Source organism: Pipra filicauda, unplaced genomic scaffold (assembly GCF_003945595.2).
Source record: "Pipra filicauda isolate LSUMZ 115617 unplaced genomic scaffold, ASM394559v2 scaffold239_size1682155_pilon, whole genome shotgun sequence".
NCBI lineage: Eukaryota > Metazoa > Chordata > Aves > Passeriformes > Pipridae > Pipra > Pipra filicauda.
The window spans coordinates 1,212,157-1,235,294 of NW_024104353.1; the positions used below are offsets into that span (position 1 = coordinate 1,212,157).

At 36.8% G+C, this 23,138-nt stretch overlaps 1 protein-coding gene across 8 annotated transcripts in view; it reads left to right on the forward strand.

Annotated features, from left to right (window-relative positions):
- MTMR1 (myotubularin related protein 1) overlaps window positions 1-23,138 on the forward strand; it is a 38,425-nt gene that overhangs the window by 5,395 nt on the left and 9,892 nt on the right. The window contains exons 3-16 of one of the 8 annotated variants that reach the window (XM_039381735.1): window positions 324-347; window positions 2,522-2,578; window positions 3,933-4,008; window positions 4,867-4,961; window positions 5,171-5,278; window positions 5,690-5,791; window positions 6,488-6,571; window positions 7,230-7,379; window positions 8,140-8,328; window positions 8,815-9,000; window positions 11,682-11,888; window positions 12,709-12,801; window positions 17,718-17,831; window positions 19,223-19,399. In XM_039381735.1, coding sequence (XP_039237669.1) covers window positions 3,963-4,008; window positions 4,867-4,961; window positions 5,171-5,278; window positions 5,690-5,791; window positions 6,488-6,571; window positions 7,230-7,379; window positions 8,140-8,328; window positions 8,815-9,000; window positions 11,682-11,888; window positions 12,709-12,801; window positions 17,718-17,831; window positions 19,223-19,399 — 1,551 coding nt within the window. In that variant the 5' untranslated portion in view covers window positions 324-347; window positions 2,522-2,578; window positions 3,933-3,962. The remainder of the gene's footprint in view (window positions 1-323; window positions 348-2,521; window positions 2,579-3,932; window positions 4,009-4,866; window positions 4,962-5,170; window positions 5,279-5,689; window positions 5,792-6,487; window positions 6,572-7,229; window positions 7,380-8,139; window positions 8,329-8,814; window positions 9,001-11,681; window positions 11,889-12,708; window positions 12,802-17,717; window positions 17,832-19,222; window positions 19,400-23,138) is intronic. The other 7 variants (XM_039381736.1, XM_027716471.2, XM_039381737.1 and 4 more) reach the window with 7 other exon arrangements.

The window sequence follows — 23,138 nt, forward strand, 5'->3', positions numbered from 1 at the left end:
GTCTTCTACCTAGAAGGATTACCAGGCTCTTTCTGCTCTTCTCACAATAGTACATTGTAGCTGCATAAAAGGGTGATTAGGAATGAATGTTTCCAAAGAGCTTGGCATTTGTTGCATCACTGAAATGAAGTGTCTGAGATTTTTTTTTTTTAGACCAAAACAATCCTGCAAATGAGAGTTACTGGTTCTGCGTCGTTTTGTTCTTTCAAAATCTGTCTATAATGTTTGAGAGTAGAGTTCTCTTGAAAATCTGATGAAATAAGATATTTAGCAAATCAAATCTGTGTGTTTCACTGGATAACATTTTATATTTTAACTAACAGGTGTACAGGAGGCCGGTTATACGGGTAAGATTACCTTCGGCGAGCAGTAAACGGCCTCCTACCTGTTTGTCTTTTGTGCTGTGTGAGAGCTTGGTGTGTCAAGCGTTCCTCTTTACACCATTAATGGGTTTTATGAACCAGTCAGACCATTTTGCTATGCAGTGCAACAGCTTCTTCGTCATAGAAGTGCTTTATATACGTTACAATGTTTTCGTGAGCAATAAAAGTCAATGTGTAAGAGAGCAGTATTTTAAAATTATGTTATGAATGTGCAATACTAACTTCAGTTTTATTACATTAATTTTACAAAATGGATGCTTGAAACTGAGGTTTACATGCTTTGGACTGCAGAGTACTGTGTTAGCAGCTCTAACATGTCTATGCTAAAGAATACCAGTGGTAAAAGCGTTCCGTCTGTGTCTGTCCTATTTAAATAAGTTCCAAATTCATGTTTGCCTTTGTATGTGTTTTACCTTAGTTGTTACCAAGCTGTAGAGGATTGAAAGTTAGGTTTGGAGTTAAGCAGTAGTGCAATGACCTGCATCTTTTTAATGGTAATTTTGAGACTAGGTCTTGCCCATTGTTCATTGAAGATATAAAAAGGGCATGCCTTGTTTTCTTGCTCCTCTTTCTCAGTATCACTTATGGAGTGAGAAATGATCTGAGTAGTGTTCTGACATTGTTCATCAAATGTGTGGAGCACTTTTATTCAAACAAAGACCTCTTGTTCAGTCTGAAACCAAGACATGAAGTCTGAATGATTTCTTTTTCTCATCTGTTGTTTACATATTTGAAAATTATGTGTTTAGTCCAATCATACAAATCCACAAGTTGATTTCCTTTTTCTTTTGAATAGATGGCTGTGACTTGAGTAACAAAAACTGGGTTTGTTCAGTGGTTCATAGTTCTTTGTAAAGGCTTTGATCTTTGAATGATCTGCTGTGCTTCTCTGTTTTTCATTTATTTAAAATCTTTTGGTGTATTTGCTCCTTGTCCTATTGGTTTTTTTCCAGAAATCACAATATCTACTTTGATTTCAGAAACAATATAATTATGACCTTAAATTTAAGTAATTGCTATTTAATAGAATTTCACCCATAACTAAATGTTAGTAGTCCTTTATAATTTGAAAGAGTTTTTTAATTACTTACAACTTTTTAAACTCATGTAGAGTTCAAATTATCTGAACGTATCTGAAGTCCTTCTTCTAAGTTGTTCTTTCTTGAGGGGTTCTGTAAAAATACTGTAAAAAGAAAACTTGACTTTAGCAAACATTTGTAAATTTAGACTGAGGCTGATTTTACAGTCTGACCAAGTGAGAAGTTCTTTGCATGTGAACTGGGAATAATAGACTGTCATGAGCACAACTTCTCCCCAGTTAATAAAAAAAGAAGACGGAAGAGCATTTTTGGCTGAACGTATTAAAACAATTCCTTCGTCTGACCTGATGACATTTGTGCTTCTCTCTGGCGTGCGTAGGGACCTTATGTTTATTAAAGAAATTTAATTAATATTCAAGATTTGCTGCCAAATTATGCAAAAATAAATTAATATGAAAATGTGAATTGTTTACATATTTTGCTAGGAGGAGTAATTTTAACTTCTGTAAAGTTACTGGCCAAGTTTCAAGTAACACCATAGAAGTTACTGGAAAAACATGTAAAACCATAAAGCTGAGAGTTCAATTAAAACACATTTTACACAGTAAAGCATTTTTAAAGTGTCTAGATAGATCTATTTGATGTCGACCTATTTTTTCTGTGAAAGGTTGCATGAGATTTCCCATAATGCTACCATTGCAAGCTGTACTCAATTTCTTCTATTGATAAGCATGTGGCATACTTGAAATTAATTTTCTTCACTGTAAGGTTGTTTGTCTTAAAAAGACAGTACGTACTTTCATGTTCTTATCTACCAACACTGAGTCTTTTGTGAAAAAGGGAGTGAATTTTTCATTTTGTGTTGTGCCAAATAACAATTAAAGGATGGTGCTAATAGCTTGGATTCCTTTCTGTGGAAAGTTGTGTGCCCAGAGTGGAAGATTTTGAAAAACTAAACTGGAGTTAAAGTATGTGCTGTCTTTTTAAGGAAATTGAAAAAAGGGAAACAAAAAAAAGAGAAGATTCTGTCCTTTCACCTGTTGTCTGCATTTTTTTTGCTGTTACTTCTCTCTTGCCCTACTGCTGCCTCATGCAAAGCAGGAGATTCAGGATGGACACAATGGCTATCATTCTGAAGCAGAACCTGATCAGGTGGCAAGTTTTACTCGTCTTTCATTCATTAACTGTGTAGCAAGGTACTATATATTAGTACTCATACAGTGCATACAAATCTTATATTTCTCATGCAAGAGAATCCCTAAAAAGACATTTAGTGTGTAAATGGTTATGTTCTAGAGTGAGTTTTCAGGTAAAGTCATGTAGTCTAAACTGTAATACTGCAGGTAAGCCCCATCTCAGAGAGCACATCCATCCTCAGTTTGTAAGCACTGGCTAATTCTCTACACATTATTTTTTATGGCTGGGTGCTGAATGTAAAATTCTTTTAGTTTCCAAGGAAGTCTAAAGCCAGAGATCATTCGACCTATCTTTAGAAATTATTCTAAACAAGAGCTTGGGGTAGTTTGGAAGCAGACAGATCCTGCCGTTTCTGTGTATGTGGGTCAGAGCTGCAAGACAAAGGGAGAGTTACTTGTTTGCTGTAACATAGCCCATTATATTTATTCTTCATTGAGGATATAGAAAATAGAAACCTTAATATCTCCTAATTTTGACCTGAGAGAGATCACTTTCTCACATGGTCCTTAAAAGTCCCACAAACCCTTTTATTCTTAATTAAAATCCTTAGTACATTTTAAATCTTAACTGCCAACAAAGGACCCGAAGGATTAATCTTGTATAATTCAGGAATGAAGCCATTTACGTAAAAGAAAATTTATGGAACTAACCCTTATTTTAAAATTGCTAATTGCTATATTTTGTTATTAATTCTTAATCTGACCTTCTGGATCCAAAATTGCTATAATGAACCTATTCCATAATCTGTGGCACTCTCAGTAGGGTGTTGATTGAAATAGAGCATCATAGGGTGCACAGACTTTTTGCTATCAAAAACACAAAGTTAAAATGTTAAATAAATAGTTTCTGCCATATAATTCTTTCAGATGAAAATACTCAAATATTAAATAAACAACATTAAAAAAAAAATTTAAAAAGAGCTTTAAAATCTTCTCAAGTAGATAAAATACCCAAAATAATACCTGCATTTAGCAAAAGACTAACAAATTATTAATTACAAATTTAGGCTGATCTTATTGTTCATATTTTTGTATGCTATATGTAGCTAGCATGTGAAACTGATTGTTGCATAAATGCTTTGTTACTAATATGTTACTAACGTGCATGTCTGTGCAATATTTATAATACCAAGTTTCGTGTTTGTTCCTTTTTTTTTTTTAACTGTGATACTGTTTAGTACAGTTGTGCCTTGTAGAAAAAGACCCACTTCTTGTGTTCCAGTAATCTGGTAGTAAAAGCACTTTGCATCAAAATGTATCGATGTGGTACAGATGGAAAGTGAGATTTACTCATGACTTTGGGTTTCTGCCAGGCACTGCGGGATGGAAACAAACTGGCACAGATGGAAGAGGCTCCACTTTTTCCTGGAGAATCAATCAAAGTTATCGGTAAGAGTACTGCTGAGTGCTACACTGAATACTATTAAATTGCTACTTTATCTATTTAAGAACAGAATATTATTTCCTTTTGACTTCTCTTATTTAGTTTAATGCCACTTTAGATTAGCTGATTAGATGTGGATTTCTTTTCTTTGTCTTTTAAATTCAAATGTAGGAAGGAGAAGTCAGTTCCAGAGGATGACTTGCTCTATATAGATAAATCCTTTTTTCAAGGGATAGTCTGTTCCACAGAGGTGTATGGGTTGTATTTCTGCTTGGGGATGCCAAGGATACTTGGTAGATTCAAACTCGTGATAGCAAGGAAGATGAAGTTATGGAAAACTTTAGTTTCCATTTCCTAATGAGATTTATTTCATTTTGGCCTGTGACAGCAAGCTGTGCATGGGCAGTGTAGTACTTGTCTAGAAAACAACACTAGCAAATAAAAGTGAAAATTAAGACATGGGCATATAACTGAATTATTTGGAGGTTGGTTTTGTATGGGTCAGTAACTGCCCCTTTGGATGCCCTCCCTGGGGTTGGTGGGGGTGCTTGACAGCTCAGGGCAGGGACCAGAGAATACCTGCAGGGTGCTGGTTGCCTGCCTGCCCTCCCTGCAGCCCTGCTGGCTGAGCCCAGCCCCAGGTAGGTGCTGAGCAGCAGTGGGACTGAGGAGTTTGATTACTGAGATAAAGACAACTCTTTCAGTCCTGACAGCCTCTGAAGGAACTGCAGGCTTTCCTATAGAGGTCAAGCATCAGAATCCTACCAAGCTGCCAAAACCTTGCTATTTACAAATAGAAATAGATTGTTTTGGAACAAATGTCTGTAATTGTAAAACAAAGCTTTAATTGGTCTGTTTTCCAGCTAAGGACGTTATGTACATCTGTCCATTTATGGGAGCAGTCAGTGGGACGCTCACAGTGACGGACTTCAGAATGTTTATCAAAAGTGTTGAGAGGGTAAGACTTCACTGTCCATCTGCCTATTGTTTCAGGTAGGAATGATGCTGAAGTAGATTTCAGAAAGTGACATATTCAGTGTAAGTGAAGAATGATGTTTCCCAGCAGTCTGCTAAACAGGAATGGTTGTAGTGAAACATACATGAATAATATAAATTTGTGTTCTTCCTAATGTAATAAAATTCATTTATTTCATATACAAATTTCAGGATCCACCTTTTGTTGTTGATGTTCCCCTCGGAGTCATAAGTAGGGTTGAAAAAATTGGAGTACAGAGCCATGGAGACTACTCGTGTGGTATAGAAATAGTTTGCAAGGTAAGGCATGGTAGAGATTTATTAATATTAAAGTATTTTCATTTCATTTTTCTGTAGAAAGAATATGCCAGCCCATGTGCTGGTTTTCTGTCTGATCATTTCCCTTTATTTGAACCCTACTTCATTTAGATAATATATTTCAATTCCTCTTAGGATACTTACAGTCTTAGACACTTCTGCCTTTTGTCTCAAGAGTGAATTCAAAGGAAAAGTGGCTATTTTTATACCTAGCAACTGTAATGACAGTCCTTATCTAACATAAATGCTTACAGAATTCTGTTCCAATGTGGGTTAGGTGATATCAGTGACTTAGTGCTGCATATATACCTTCCTTCAATCAAATTTCTTACAACTGCCTTTTTTATTTATTTATCCATCATAGACTAAAATAGTGTAACTTACTGTTGACAGGATATGAGAAATTTGCGGCTGGCCTGTAAACAGGAAGAGCAGAACAGATTGGAGATCTTTGAGAACATTGTAACACGAGCATTTCCTGTTTCTAACGGGCTGGTGAGTCTTAAGATGGAGAGGAGGCTGTCACTGGCCTCTTGGTGGAAAGTGTAGGGGAGGAAATGCAAGGCCTGTATAGCAAACTTTGAAATGTTGATTCATAAAATCTGCTGCAGAGTGGGCAGGATGCTCTGACCCTGTTTCCTTTATGCATTAATTCATAAAACATTATGCTGTGTTCTGCTAGTGGTGAAGTTAGTTAATTTGTACATGGCCCTTGAGATCTAGATTTGCCTATTGTTGCTGATTAAAAATACATATGTATTAACTCTTTATTTTCTGCAGTAGATAATTCAGTCTAGAACTTCTGTCTGAAACAACAAATAGGTACAATTAGTCTTATTATTAGTTAGGTGCAGAATTCTATTTCATTTGCTTGTGTGGATAAGGAACTGGTTGGGAGGCAGGAAAACAATTTCCTCATCCTGGCATTGCCACTGATGTGTTCTGCCATCAGAGGCAAATAACTTCAACTCTCTCTGTTTCCTATCTTGATTTTGTTAATTTTAGGCTTGTACTTGATGCAGGAAACTGTTTTTCGTCTTCTTACTAGCTCACTGTTGTCCAGTCTTGACTGAAATGTTTAAGAGGTTTAGAAGTGTTAGATTTGAAATATTGGAATGTTCACTGGTTTGGAGCTTTTTGTGCATACAGCCCATCAGGCAGCAATTTATAACTTTGCTTTGTTGTCTTTAGCCTCTTTTTGCATTCAGCTATAAAGAAAAGTTTGCTGTTAATGGCTGGAAAGTGTATGATCCAATGGCAGAATATAAGAGGCAGGTAAGTTATAGAAGTACTCGGTGTATTTTTTTCCTGCATCTCCCCTAGAGCCATTTAAGCAATAAAAAAAAAAATTACAGAAAACTCAACATTTTCAGCTCTCGCTACATACAGAAACTGTCTACATCTCATGTATAGATAATAAAATACAAGTGGCCTGACTTTGAGTGTGTTGAGCACCTGCTAAAGTTGATGGAGATAACAGGTGCTGAGTACTTGAGCAGATTGTTCTAACTTAACATGGTTCTTAAATCCTCATTTTCCAAGTGCTGTTTCTACAAAATACAGACTTTATAAAAAATTCAGTTTGAATAAGCAGTATTAAGCAGAAGAGTAACTGTAGTTCTTCAGTGTAAATCTGTATTTTCCCAGTTGCAAAAGTGTTTTTATTTCGCTTTATGATCACTTTTTACCTGAGTGTGCAGCCTAATCAAATGGTTATTTTGCACATCAGTTTTAAAGATATAAGTAGGAAAGGCTTTCAGTGTACTGGTTTATGATTCAGTATGAAGACCTAAGTTTATAGCTTATTCAGAAGAAAAATGTGGGCATGCCTATTTTTAAAAAGTACATAGCATATGAAAATTTTCATTGCCCCTAACCTCAGATATGTAAAGGTCTAACCTGAAAAATACAAAACCGTTTTGCTTTCATACAGGGATTGCCCAATGAGAGTTGGAAAATATCCAAAATTAACAGCACCTATGAGCTTTGTGATACGTATCCTGCTGTTCTTGTTGTGCCAACCAGTGTAAAGGACGATGACCTCTCAAAAGTGGCAGCATTTAGAGCAAAAGGCAGAGTTCCAGTAAGTGAAACTTCTACAAGGAGATATAAGTGCTTTAATAATTGGTAGCTTATAAGAAATTATCAGAGTTCTTTTAGACTTTATAAATTAACAGTGGGATAGCTCCCTTCCTGGAAGGGGACAGGGGGAAGAAAAGAAAGAAGAATTAGGCTCAATGGGTTTAGAGCTGAAGAGAGCAACTCAACTGTGAGTTTAATTGCAAGATTATTGTGCTCTGTAGTAAGGTTTTTGTTTGGAGTTAACACTTCTAGGCCACAGTGGTGTCTGTGCTAAGGCACATATTAGCGTGGTTCTGATTTGGAGTAGAATGTGTTACAGCCATAGTGCTTTGCTTGAGAATAGACAAGATGTGCAGGTAGCATAAGAACCCCTTAAAAACATCACCATCCAACATATTTAATGCTGTAGATCTGCTTAGCAAGGCAACAGGTCCACAGACTTCCACATGGAAGTGTTTTTTCTTCCTCCGTTGCTCTTTTTTTTTTTTCCTAATTAATAAGATGCAGTAGCAGGCTTAGTTGCTATTGGAAATAAAAGCTAAGATGTTTGGAACCACTTGGTATTTCAAGCTCAACTTTGGAATGAGCAGTCAGTGCTAGTGTGCTGTCAATATGATTTTGCATCAGCCTGTCCTTAAATCTGCATTTGTTGATTTGCCAGGAAATAATACCATGTGGTGAGTGTGAATTGTCTAATTCCGCTCTTGGCCTGCTGCTTTTATAGTAATGTGGTAAACTAAAATAGTTTTCTTTTATTCCAGGTGTTATCCTGGATTCATCCTGAGAGCCAAGCAACAATAACACGATGCAGTCAGCCATCAGTAGGCCCAAATGATAAGCGCTGCAAGGAAGATGAAAAATACTTGCAGACAATAATGGATGCCAATGCTCAGTCTCATAAACTTATCATCTTTGATGCCAGACAGAACAGTGTTGCAGATACAAACAAGGTAGGTTGGGAGCATAACCAGCATTAGTAGTTCTATCTTTATTACAAGGCTGGAGATTGAGTAAGAGATGAGGATGTGGAGAACATGATGCTGAAAATTGATAAGAAAGGGTCCCTGAAGAGGGCAGGGGAAGGAAGGTAAGTTGCTTGTAGCATTTTGGAAAGGCTGGCAGGCAGCATGAAGATACAGCTGAGAAATTATGCAGTAAAGCTCACAGAAGACCAGAGGTTTCATTAGTAAAGAGGGGAAGGTATATGGATGTCTTATCATTTAACCTATTGCAATTAGAATTTCTTTGACCTAAAGGAAAAAGTACTCTGTTTTTTCTTAGAAAAACAAAAGCCAAAAGTCTGCTTATATGTTTTTGTTAGGGCTAAAATAATATCTCAGCAAATGCTAAAACCTGACCAAAGTAACTCTCTCAACCTTATACTGAAGTCCTGTACATGTTCTTTTCTTTGTCTGTTTTTACTTTTTGAATGACAGGCAAAAGGCGGAGGATACGAAAGTGAAAGTGCCTACCCAAATGCAGAGCTGGTCTTCCTGGAAATTCACAATATCCATGTAATGAGAGAATCCCTGCGGAAACTTAAAGAAATCGTTTATCCTACCATTGATGACACTCGGTGGTTATCAAACCTGGACTCCACACATTGGCTGGAATATATAAGGGTAAGATGCTTTTGATGTAAAAAATCAATTGCTTTGTTGAACCATCTTTTTAACTTGCATTTCTGAAAATGTTACTAAATGGTCACTTTGAGTGCAGCATTTTAAGCATTCCATAATGACTTTGTATTTCCAGTTTTATGTATTGGTAGATAATGAGTTAATTCCTGATAGCACAGTGTCGTATTTACTGTTGGACAGTGTTTTATTTTCTTGAGAAGGAATGTTTGTGAGCGGTTCAGGGTTATCCCTGTTCTTTGGAAGAATGCCCTGGGAATTTCAGATTATATTTGAGCAACGGCCAGAAGGTCTTGACTGTGGATTCTGCAGTCTTTCCCTCCTTCCCTCCTTCAGTGCAATGTTACTGTTCTTGTGATGGGCACCTACATTTCCTTGGGCTGTTTATAGTCAGTGCTCTATCGAGTTATCATCTACTCTGTCATTTAACATAATACTTAAATAAATCACTACCACACTCAGTTTCACTAACCTTTGAAATTATTTTAGAGTAGATTATTTCATTACCACATTCACTCCCCCTGTTTATGATGAATATGGATGGATTGTAATTTTATTAGCAGCTGGCTCAAATGTCACTCATGCAAAACATGTTTGGGATTGTTCATTAGTTTTGCACTGTTAACTATTGCCTGCTGACAGCTGCAGGTGAGCCAGTAGAGGGAGCAAACAGAAAATTAAGAGTCAAATTTATTAATATTTTGGGAAGAGTTTAATTTTCTTGTTCTCTTGAATTTCAACTATTTCAAACACCACAAACTGCAGCTTGATTTCTTAAAAGCTGCCATTCCTGCATGAACGGTCTTGATAGTATTTCCCTGGGCTTTTATCCAAGAATTCCTTGCCTTCCTTACCTTTGGCTTGTAATAGCATTAACAAATCCACAGCTTTACTCTAACACATCTACTGTTCCCTAGGCTCAGACCAGTGTGACTGTGTCCCAGTTTAATGCAATACATTACTGGAAATTCAATTTCCTACCCTCGGGCACTGACAGCACTTCAAAGATGGTTGAGGAGTGTCTGGGGAGGCACCAGGAACGGTCTCTGTGTGTGAAGGCAGTCGTAACAGGAGTAGAGTTACTTGGTGCTTTTTGCACACCCAGGGTGTTTCCTTATGCCCTCCAGGATATTTTCTGTCTTTCAGGGTAGAGCTTAATTATTTTTAAATCAATTCTCATTTTCTAAACCAATCCAAAGCCACTTATTCATTAGGAGCCGAAAGTGAAATGGTTACTAAGTTTTGAAACGTCTATTAAGGATAATAATAGTTTGTAGGGGAAGCTGTTTTCTAAAGGCTTTTGTCCAAAGTTGAATAAAGTGCTTCACCTATTCCACACATATTTGCTTAACTAATAGTAACTCTGTTTTCTGTCTCCTCTTCTCTGCTTATTGCCTGTGTCTGTTCTGTCCTTTATTTCCAGCTGTACTCCTTCAGAGGTACCTGTGTTCTCTTTAGGACAATTTAGAGCAAGTTATTGCATACCTGTATGTTATATAGATTATTATTAGTTTTTTGCTTGTATTGAAGACCAAATTACTTCAATATTTGCACTTTTTTAGTTCAGTAGAGCTTAGTAACTGAAGTAATCAGCAATTAACTTGTTCAGGCCACATAGGCACTTCGGTATTGTTTCTTGGTATTTTCATCCTGGCATCCTTCAGTTTTACCCTAAAAGATATGCTCAGTGAAAGATACAATCAATGAAAATTGTCTCTAAAGCTTGCTTCTTGAAATAGTTTGAAGGCTGGTTTTGTGCACATCTTCTCCAGCAGATGCTGGTTTCCTACTTCCCAGAAGATGGTTTTGCATGCCTGTGAAGGGAAAAGTGCAAGTATTTAGCAAGATTCCATTTTCTGATGTTGGAATGCAGAATAGGAATTTCTCCTGTGGTCCTATTTTTGGTGGTTGGGTTTTTTTCCCACATATTTTTCGGTGCTGTGATGGGTCATGTTAGAGACAAATCCTCACAAGAGAGAGTTTATTTAAGTTTAAAAAAAGCCTAGAGGGTGGCATCAGAGAACAAGAGTGGCGGGGTTTTTAGTGGGGAGAAGAATAACAAGTTCACACAGGTGATCTCAGTCCTGTGCCATCTCTGTCCTTTGCTCTCAGGCATGCTCCTGAATCCAGGCTATTAATGCACCAACAAATCAGAACAGACTCCCAGCCAGGGGTTTCTGGTTTGTTTGGGCTGTGTTTTGATTCAGATTAGCTGGATGGTTTGTCCCTTTCTCTAAACTCAGTTTCAGTTGAACTGAAAACAGAGGAAGAAAGAGCGATTGATTAATGTGAAATGGACTTTGAAAACACTGAACTTTCAGCCTTTGGAATAGATTACAGTATTTTTGTCTTTTCATCATAATACAGAATATCAACTAATTTAGAGAAGGGATTCCCAAGTTCCTTTGTTATGTGCTGCTAATAAGGGAGAGCTGCTGATAAGAACTCTCTCCTGGACAACAGAGTGCACACAGCTTTTGTACCTCTAGGAGTATGCGTGACACCATTTGGAAACCTCTAATTTAAAGCAATGTCATTAGGGTGATTATGTAACTAATATGAAATTTTAAAAACATAATGGCTTGAAAAGTATAAAATTATACCTTTTTTTGCAGAGTTTTGGTTAGCATTTAATATGCTTGTTTCTTGAATTTTGTTTGTTGAAGATGCTTCTTGCCGGAGCAGTGAGAATCGCAGATAAAATCGAATCTGGTAAAACCTCTGTGGTGGTTCACTGCAGCGACGGCTGGGACCGAACTGCACAGCTCACTGCACTGGCCATGCTAATGCTGGACAGCTATTACAGAACCATCAAGGGGTTTGAAGTTCTTGTAGAGAAAGAATGGATAAGTTTTGGACACCGATTTGCAATGGTAAGCTGGAAGGTTTAGCGTGGAATTTGTCACCTTCGGTGCTTCTATTTTGAATAGCATGTTTTCTCACTGTGCTCTGCTGCATTTTGGTTATTATCTCTGGTGTCCTTCTTTTACTGGTCTGAGTGTGTCAGAGAATTCTGACCTGATCATTTTTAATGGGAAATCTCTATGTGAGGTATAATAATAAAGTAAATGAAAATGACGTGGCTTGAACACGATGGTTAAAAAAAGTCACATGGCTTTTGTATGAGGAAGAGGGATTGTAACACATTGCTTCATCTCCAGCCAGCTTATGAATGGAGAAACAAGGAAAACAGTTAAGGTCTCTAGAAGGTAAAATTGCTGGAACCATTACTCTGATTTAAGGTTGAAGTGTTTATTTTAACACATGGGCTAGTGGGGAATTAGAATAAATTGTTGTGACATTCTGTGGGCTCTGACTCTAAGATGGTTTAGGAGAAATGACATGTGGTTATGGCAGGTGGATATGGAATAATCACTGTTTCAGTACAGTTTAAGTAAATGTCTACCAGTTTTACCCACTGGTAGAAATCAATGGCTATGCAGTAGAAGATGGGGAAACAACAGGGACAGCTTTGTTGACCAAGGGTCTCTCCAGCTCTGCTCAACAGCAGATGCATGTCCGTAAGTGAATATTGGGATGCATTTTTAGTAGTTGGAAAATACAGGTTAGTGTTATGGAAGGTTTGCTTGTCTTGTTCACCACTGGAACATATTTAAGAGTTGCTGAACTTTACAGTGCTGGGAGGGTACTGTAAACACCCCAGACTGAAATGAAGTGTGCTTTGACTTTCAGCGAGTAGGACACGGAGATGATGATCATGCAGATGCTGACAGATCTCCGATTTTCCTTCAGTTCATTGACTGTGTTTGGCAAATGACAAAGCAGGTAAGATGCTTAAGAGGATATTTCTATGAGGTTTCAGTCTTTATCTTGCCAATGTAATTCATGTAGGAGAACACATTCCTTTGCAGTAGCGTGTTTACCGAAGTTGGTTGTGCTGTGGCTGCACTGTGCACACAGAGGGAAAATTTCTGCTCAAAAGTGAGGTACCAGGAGATAGAGTAGAAGTATTGTCTTGAAACCAAAATACCAGCAATTCTTTTTGTTTAAAATAGGCTTTCAAAGGATTCCCTGATTACATGAATGAGTTATTGATAAACGATACAAATGATTTGCATTGCATGTTCACTGGTGGAGTAAATGTTCATATGGATTTATATTGTCCTAAAGAAAGAGCAAAAATCCAGGCTGATTGTGAACTGAGGGCAGGAGAGAGTTCTTCTATATATATCTCAAATGTAGATGTTTTCATTGTTATGCAGACAGGACAGCATTTCTAACACATAAGCCTATTCTCTGGTAAGTTTTCTTACTTCCACCTCTGGACCAGGGGAGATGTTTGAAATTAGTGATACTTAAGATACCAAAATATTGAGCTTCTCATTTTTGTTCTGAAAAGTTAAATTATCGAATGGATTCAGCCATCATTTTTCTTACTTGTACCTCCATAAGGAAAAACCTAAGATTTTTCTGAGCTTCTGTATTGCTGTTCTTTAATGGGGTTACTGAAGTAGGTTGTCTACATGAAGGCTTTATTTCCAAGTGAATTAGGAGTGCTTGGTGCTTGACTCCTTTTTTTTTTTCCTTTTTTTTTTCCTTTTTTTTTTTTCCTTTCCCCCTTTCTCTTTTTTTTTTTTTCCCTTTTTTCTCCTCCTAGAAGCTAACATAGGTCTGTGCTGTTATGATAAAAGCTGTTAGTATAGTATGTGATTTGTTCTGAAGACAGAAGGGTAACAATCTGGTTCTGTACGATCCTAGCACTTCCAGGTATGTTACGTTAGTCTTCTTGTTCTGAACATGGTTCTTAAAACCTTACACCATAGTTTCCAAAACTTGTATTCAAAACAGTCATCTTTGGTGCTTTATGAAAGTTCCCTGGGCCTTTGTCCAGGGTGTCTTGTAAACTTTCTGTATATCTGTGTTTCAGCATTAATGTGCTGCTTAGTATGGCTGGAGAAAATAAATGTAAAATTCTGTCCCTCTTTCAGAGGAAAGCTAATAACAATAGCAGAGAGAAGCAGTTCTAAACACCTGGTAGGAACAAAAGTCCTCTGGGGAGTTCCTTAATTGAGAGCAGCCTCTTCTATTTTTGTGATCTCCCTTGCTGCCTCTTATTTCTTGCTATAAACAGTTTAGTTCCCTCTAGTTTAAAAAACAGAAAGGGATGGGGGCAGGGGGAGAATCTGTGAAACATTTTGCCAATACCACATCTGTTCAAAACCTGAATCTAGAAACTGTTCTGAAATTCATGGACACCAGTGGCATTGAAAAGTCATTAATGTTACACAGGGAAAGATAGATAACATGGTTCTTGAACAGTTCCTGCCTACTTATTTCTATTTTTTAGTTGACTTGAACATCTAGAGAAGAGATGTGAAGACTGATTACCTTGACACGGACTTTTGAAAAGCAGGATTCTATTTTATCCTTGTGTAGATAGATCACTTGCTCATAAAACAGTGGTAGTTTCATGCTTCAGAGTTCATGGTAAACATATGTGAAATGTTCCAAAGCCCAAATAAGTGTTAATGGCTGCATGAGGGTGTAAGGGCTCGGGTTTGGGCATGGGCTCAAAGCAAGCAAATTTGCTCTTTTGGGTTCTAAGAGTTACATTCTTAAAACAGTCGACTTAATATAGTGAGAGAATCTCTAACTTCCCACTAAGATACAAATTTCCAGACAGCTTCAGACAATGAAATTTAATCCTTGACAGCCTTATATTTTCCCTTGGTTTTATGGTCTTCGTGACACACAAATACAATAACAGAGAACTTGAGAGAAGTACATTGACATCAGATTTTAATAAAAAAACATATGGTGAAGTGATTTCCCCCCTCTGTTAGTAAATTCTGGTGATTTTGAATAGCAGATGTCAAATTAGAAAGGCCACATGTGAGCTGATGAAATACTGATGCCGTGTTAAAAATGAAACAGAACTGTAAAATTTGCATGTAGCACTGCAGCATCAGTATTAACTTTCTACCTTTCATGCACAGAACCCTCACAGGAGGAAAGGTCTGTGTAAAGTTGGCAGACGGTTTCATCCTGTTTGTAACTGGGTGTCAGCTGTTGCTGGAGATGCATTAGATGCATTTTTCACTGGATTCAGCAGTGCCCTCTGTGTTCAGTATCCAGTCCGTTCTGCAAAGTGCTTCAATGTGAAATGTAACTGTAGCACAGAACGAGTTCATTGATTAAAAAGCAAGTTTATTTTGCATGTCTCTGAATCAAATGCCACTTGGCATCATAAGACTTAATGAGAGAATTCCTTTTTTTAAGTACCTCCTTTAAAAAAACCCCTAACAACTCCAGCAGCATCAAGTGGCAGATTTTAATGACCCGTGTGTTTTCTCACAATTAGTGGATTTGACAAGAAGTAAATTTTCATTTGGGGAATTTTTCCACCTGAATCTTCAAACAGACGCTAATGGGCTTGGAGCTACAGAGGAAGGCATTTTTAGGTCAGTGATTTTTCAGCAGCAGTAATAGAAGCTTTACAGTCTTGATACATCAGCTCCAACAGTACAACTCTTGTATCCAAAGACAGGCCTTCAATAAAGTGCTATCACTTATTAAAAAATTAGTTGGAGTGCAACCACTGATGTATGGAATTTTGCATATGCTTCACTGGATTGGAATAGTGGCCATGTCGGCATCCGTCTGATTAGTATGGACCTGTCACAGCACAGAACCCTGATGTGACAAGGCTCATTAAATGCTTTCAGTTAAAGAGGGTCCCTTTAGGAGAGGCTTTGTCTTCAAAGTTTTTTCCAAATATCATTTTGATGCTTTGCAAATTATTTTTGCTCTCTGTATCTGATTGCTGCTTTGGGCTGGACACAGCAGATTGGGGTCTCAGACCCCACTCGATTTTCTCCTGACTTGGTTTGGCACACCTGCTTGTCAAGTTCTGTTCATGCTTATTTAAAATCATAGCTGTTTTGGTAACATCCTTGTTTTCTAATTAAGTTCCAGCACGATTTCCTAGAGAGAAGGAAGTGCTGTAAGTAATAACTTTTGAACATGACTGGAAAAGAGAATTTGATAATCTTAAGTTCCTCTGTGTTTTCTGAAAACAAGTGGTTGGGAGGTGAAAACAACCCGTGATTTCTGAGAGAACCCCCAGTGTGAGCTGTGCTGGTGAACAGTGTGCAATCTGTAACAGAGTCAGGAGGAAGGTTCCCATTCACTTTCTGAGTAATGATGTTGATAATTCCCTTACTCAAAATTTTCAGTCAAAAGTTGGTATATATTAGCTTGGAAAGAGAATGTTTTTACAATGTTTGACTTACATAAATCTTCTTTTAATAGAACATTGTTTAAAACTTAGATCTTTCTGGGTTTAATACAAGCACACCCATTGTGTGTTATTCAGCTCTTTACTTTCAACATGAATAAACATTTGCCTTTCATAAATCACAGATGACACTGAAGAGGAATTTCTGGATCAGCTAGTTCACCCACAGTCCCAGCTGCTGTGTTATTACTCCTAGTTATACTTATTGTCTTCTTTTATTTAAAGTAGCTCTTGAGTCACTTGCCAAGGTGTTCGGTATTCTTCAGTGTCAAATAACAGAAACCAGTCCTCTGCATTTCTCTATATAGCAAGAAATTCTGCCTCATGAATCTGTAGCTTTGCCTCTTAGACTTCTATAAAGATTTAGTCCTTTAGTGGGAATGAAAAAATTTTGTTTCATTTGTCCTGAAAATTAGTCTCTCATAACATTCTCTTTCATGTTAATGAGAGAAATGCTACTTCTTAAGTTTTCCTTTAGTCTTCTCAATTTTTTATTCTTCTAAATGTCTGTCATTCCATATCTGTGTTTGCAACCCTTGTCATACTGAACACAAAGTTATTTTGACACATCAAGCCACGTGTAGTCCTATTATAAAATTTGATTGCAGGAGGACTTTTTCTATCTGAATGATTAACAGCCCATGCAGTTTGCAGTGATTTCTTCCTTTATGATTCTTAAGAGCGCTACAGATTAAAAGAAACATTTTGAGTGTTTTCAGATTTCTAGCTCTTTTTCCTAGAATGTATCGGGTAACCTCTGCTTGTGAATAAAATACCTAATGGTGCTCAGGGGAATAACGGTTCTTTCATTTCAGATGTACAGGATTTACTTTCCAGTACAAAAGAAGAGGGATTAAAGGCTTATTGTATATGGCTGGTAGTAAACTCAAGGGGTGAAATGGAGAAAAGTAACTTACTTGGGTAGAAAGTTAAAGACAAATTTTAAATATATGTTAAGCACAATGTATCTGTAGCAGTCTTTATTATCTAATTCATGCCATATTAGAAAAGGAAATAACTCTTAAATGCCATCATCTTGTTGTTTCTTTTTTTCTTTTTTTTTTTCCAAAAAATGTTCTCTTGTCTTGTAACAAGAGATAAAAAGTATATATTTGAGGGTTTGCAGTGAGAACAGAATACTGTTAGAGCATCTTAAAATGGATTGCTTTGTATCACCAGTTTCACATTAGCTAATGCTTGTACTCTAGTATACTTGGATAACGAATGTAAAGTTTGTCTCTGAGAAGTATTTATAAAGAAGTACATAGGTGGAATGTATTGCAGTGAGAGTTACTGAAATTCCTTAATTTTCCTTGAAATAATTCTAAATAATAAGAAAAAAAACTTACTTGAATCTCTTGGTTATTTCTTATGTCTGAGTTTCTTCCTTTCTACACTGCTTAAAGTAAAGTTTAAAGTAATTTTGCCAATTTTTTTATTTCAGTTTCCTGCAGCCTTTGAATTCAACGAGTTATTTTTGATCACCATTCTGGATCACCTTTACAGTTGTCTCTTTGGTACTTTCTTATGCAACTGTGAAAAAGAGAGATTAAAAGAGGTAAATAATTAGTGTTATGCACATTCTTAGTTTGCTGATTTTATAAAAGAACGCTTAGAATACAAGAGCTAAGAACATTTGAGCTGTGGGTTTGGGATACATTTGTCACATAGTCTTAAAAGACAATTTGCACATGAAATTTTCATGGTATGAGAAATATGTACTGAATGCCCTGCTATTAAATGAGGTGGCACTTATGTTTCTTTAGTTATTATTTGTTCAGGGGGTTGAGGGTTTTAGTAAGTTGTCTTGCAGGTGTTTTTAGCCAACATACACAATTATAAATAATAGTAATTATCAAATTATATTAGCATTTCTTTCACTATTTCCAAAGGAACTCAATGCTGACTTTACAGGTCACTTTAGGACATAGAAGTTATGGTTGAAGACTACAGAAATTATCTAAGTGAAATGAAATTAACTCATTGAAATACTATAGGTTTGTGGGGAAAAAAATTAAAATCTTGTTAATATTCCAAGTACACTTTTGCTTACTTCTGGCTTTGTTGTTTTAATACTTCATATTTTCTAAAGCAAGTTGCAATCCCGTACTACATTCAACTTTGCTGTTTTCTTGTGGTTTGTCTCTGCTGCTTCTGTAGGGGAAAAGTTGCATGTAAATTCCACAAGATGGAGCTGAATAACGTGTTCTCAGCAAATGCAGTGTTTCCAGGCAGCTTTCTTTCATAAATGAATAGTCAGATGTAATTCTCAATAAAGAAATGCAATTTAAGACACAGCGGTAGTAGAAACACATGCTTTACAAAGCTGAAGGAGTGTAAAATTGCAAGATGAATCTGATACAAGTTCAGGTTTACAATCTTTGATCTAACCATTATTATGCTGGTTAAATTTAGGGTAATACAACTTTCAGAAGTGCAAATAAAGGTAAAATAGGCAATTTAAAGCATAGTATCAATTGGTAGGAGCAAGTAGTATGACTGGGAAAATTGACTAATTATTTTTCACAGGTGCTGTTTTGGATCTTCTAAACTACTGATCTCTTCACTGATTTTTCTTGTCAAAACCAGTTTATTTTTTTGTTTGTTTAGTTGGTGAGTGTGTAGCCGTATCTTTAAGTAGCTGTAAACATTGCTGTAAATTATGAGCAGTACAAGTTGCTTTTGCTCATCTGGATTTAGTGTCTCTGAAAATAATATAAATCTCCTTTCTCTGTTAGCCTTGGACCAGCATAAGTGTTCAAATGTTTTGCTAAAGTTTTAAGGCTGTTTAATGATCAGCTACTGGAAGTGTTCTCAGTCACTTTGCAATTTTCTAGTAGATAAGGTAAATTTCACAGGCAGAATTACTGATATATAGACATTAACATCATACTTCAAGCTTTTGTAATCCACGTAATTAATTTTTTTTACTTTTTTTTTTTCCATCAGGAGGTGAGCACTAAGACTGTATCACTGTGGTCCTACATAAACAGCCAGTTAGAGGAATTCACAAATCCTTTCTATGTGAACTATGAAAACCACGTCCTGTATCCTGTTGCCAGTCTGAACCATTTGGAACTGTGGGTGAACTACTACGTCAGGTGGAACCCGAGGATGCGGCCTCAGGTATGAGCTTTCACGTGTCCTTTATGTTTTAGTGAAGATCACAGAGATTAAGAGAAATTACTGGTTTTTGTAGTGTTGAATGCAGCATTTAATTTCAAAAGTGCTCATCTGTTGCATGTATTTCAGCTGATAGGGAAAAAGGTGATTGTGTCAAAGAAGATGCAGGATGTGTTCAGACTTGGAAAAAGGATGTTTTCATTCAAGTCACCAGTAGAATAGGGAGTTACAGTATTACTGTATTGGCTTGTGAAAGGTAACAGATTAACAGTCTTTGATGTCAGAAGATTACTTTTATACCACTTCTGTGATACTTTGTAACCCTTTTTAATACTTTTATTGCCCTTAACCTTCTTGTAGAGTTTTGTGTACCTTTGTTTTTAATCATGTTTTGCCCTTTACCAACAATGACATAAAATATAGCAGCAGTTTCTGAAAGAATTGGAGTATATAATGGCTCATTTTGCAGGCTTTCTAAACTTAGCACCACATAGATGCTTGTTTTCAATTGACCTTTACGGTTTCAAGCTGGCATACTAAAGATTAAACACTCACTATACATGCTCCTCGATTCATCCAGTTTTTGTTCTTGTAAGTAACGTCTGCTATTCAGATAAATCTCTAAATCTCGTCAGACAAATACTCCATATGCTCTCATGCTTAGAAGTCTGAAGGAAGAACATTCAGATTTTGTCACAGCCATAATATATCTGAGAGTGCTACACCATCTCTTTATTAAGGTAACATTCCGAGGTACCCCCCCAGCATATTATGATAAATTACCTGTATTAAATGACTGCCTGAAAGCTGCTTTCATCTTGGAGTGTTAGAATGAGATGTGAGTTTCAGATTTATTAGACATCCACCAGTCAGAGGCTGTTGTAAAAGATGGTGTTCCAAGGTAGATTTCAAGGACAGTACACTGGTAGAAGTCCAAGTATCTGAGAAGTACCTTGTAAGGTCCTGGAAAAGTCTGGATTAGTTACCTTCTCACTGAGGTGTTTCCTCTGAGCTGCTTTGTTTCTCTTAACTTGTTAAAACTTTGAAAGATCGCGTATTTTAAGTTTTACCATTTTTAAAGTAAAATTGTCAACTGCTTTTTAGCAAAATAACATCTTTCCTTTAGCCTGTTTGCTGAACACCATTTTGGGTGGTTTATGTGCATTTTAGTGTAACTGACTGCAGCAGTGTCAGTTTATTACTTGTATTTGATTGAGCTCTGTAGGCCCTGAGAGCAAGCAGTCTTTGTAAACACACATGAAAGCTAGTCCTGGTCTGGAAGAGGGGAGGGTGGGGAAGAGATGACATGAGAAAATATCAGAGCTGTCATCTGCTTAGTGACAAGCCCTGCTCACTGTCCTGTCGGAGAGCACTCTGCAGGCACTTTGGCACATGGGACCAACTGGTCTTCACTGGTCTGTGAGAGCAGGTCCCTCAGATCAGCAGCTGAAGGTAATAAAATGTGATGGTCCTGGTAACTGCCTTAGCTTCACTACCATGTGTTTTTCTTGAAGTACTTATACAACTGTTTCAACTTTTTAGTTCTACCACATAAGCTTTGTCTTGTGGAGATATATCATCCCTTTCCTCTTGTCCCTGGCCTGAATTTATATGATATTTATGACAAATATTTGGAAGTGTTTCCCATCTACTTGGATAAATTTGCTGCAGAAATAACAATCTTTTTGATGCAGAATTGCAGTCTAATTATCAAAGCACAAACTCATACAAGCAAGTAAATAAGCTGTCTTTAATCACAATATACTGTGTGCTTTCCTCTGTGTTTCCATTGTCTGATGTCACACCCTGTTAACTGATTCAGTAACATTCAGACTCACCCATTCCATGACAGAAAAAAAGACAATGACCCTTGTGACGCCCAGCAGGTCTTCACTTATCTTCAGAGAAAGAATTTCTTAATCAGTGAATTTATTAAAAGAATGGGCATCCCTGCATACTGATAAAAGGTGATTTTGTTGAATACCTTTTAATGTGTTCTCTTGGTTTTCAACTAAATATAAGGGAAAATAAAATAAATTTAATGTTAATGAAGAGCTCTCTGATGAATAGCTCAAGGCAACCTCACGTGCTGTTTCATCAGCTGAAAAAACATCTTCAGGAAACTAGGAAATGTTTATTGTTTTCTAGGAGCTCACCAAAAAGGAGAAATACCCAATAGGTGAATTTAAAGGAAGATGAATAATAATCCTTTAATATAATCAGAATGGATCTTTCATACCTGTTTTCGACCAGCTTTGTGTTAGGGGAGAGAAAACTCATAAGAGCAGAGGGGCAGGTTTTCATTTGAGGCAATATTTTAGGTTTTCTAATTTCAGCTTCATTAGTGAGCTCAAATCTTTAAATGGACTGAGAGAAGTTAATCATTGCACTTCATTGCCTTTTCTATTGGAAATGAGCATATATGACCTTTCATTTTTTTAATTTTAGAATTACTGAATGCCAACTTGATATAACCATTAATTTTTGCATTATTGTACTCTGTCTTCAAATATCTGTGTCTCATCAGACCTTTACCAGCGTGGTAAGGTCTGAGCATACTCTTAATTGCACTAGGACATACAGAGTTTAGGATTATTCTTATGTTCTGTAAAGAAAAGATTACTTAGAATGATATATCTTTAGTTCAATCTGAGTTTTGTGGAAGCCTGAGATGGTGGTTTTGGTAGTGTTTAATTGCATCAAGAGCCCTTTTTTATTTTGCACTGCAGTAGATCCCGTGCACTTAGGTGACACTTAGCCTCTTTCCATAGGGTTCAAAGCTCAAGAGTCTGAGAAGTGAACACTGTGGAAGATTCTAGGTTAAATGTGGATATTTCTTGTAGACTCCCCTTTTGCTAAATTGTGCTTCAGCAAGGTCATTCTAATTCTTAAGTGAAATAAAATGTTCTGTGGTTTGAGTTTGGAGGTGTTACATCATTATTGACTTCTTGTCCCGAGAAAATTAGATAGATTTAAATTCTCTTACTTGAGTTCATTGACTGAGAAAACTTTTTTCAGATTTGTCCTTCCCTTCAGTTGGAGAAATGCATGTTTGTATATGACATCTGGAAGATAAGTTCTTCCATTCTCTCATACAGAGGTGTGGGCTCTCTGGGTACCTACTCCTGGGCTTTCAGATGACCCTACTAGTCTGGAATACATAACATAATATGAGGCTTTTGAATTTTTTCAGTTGATATATATTTCCCTTTCCTTTTCCATGTACTCATTCTGACCTCTTCTTGACACTGGTTTCAGGAGCTCTGGCTGCCAGATGTCATTAGGTATCTGCTTGGGCAACTCTGGAAGGTGAGGAGAGCACAGCAATTATATTCCTGAGTATGACTTCTGAAGCAGCAGTGTTTTTGAAGTAGTATACCCTTATCATTCATATATGCAGAGCATGAGTAAAAGTTCTGGTCCTTTTAATTCAAGCTGTGTCTTGCTATGTGAGAGGCAAGGAAGAGAATGTATTTTAGTCACCAAATTTTGCATAGTCCATTAGGATGTGTTTAGTTGTTTTTATGCCTTCTGGGAAGTGGCATTTTAACCCTTGGAGGTCAGGGCTTAGCTTCATTTTGGTTTTATGTAGGGTTTTTTATTCTTCTATGCCTGATCATTTTCCTTCAAGCTCTGTTCTGTAAATTTGGCCACAGTGTTAGTGATAATATCACAGGAATCCCTATCATTTTTTCAAATTCATTCTTTTCTTTGTATGTGGACTGTAATCCAGAGTAAAAGG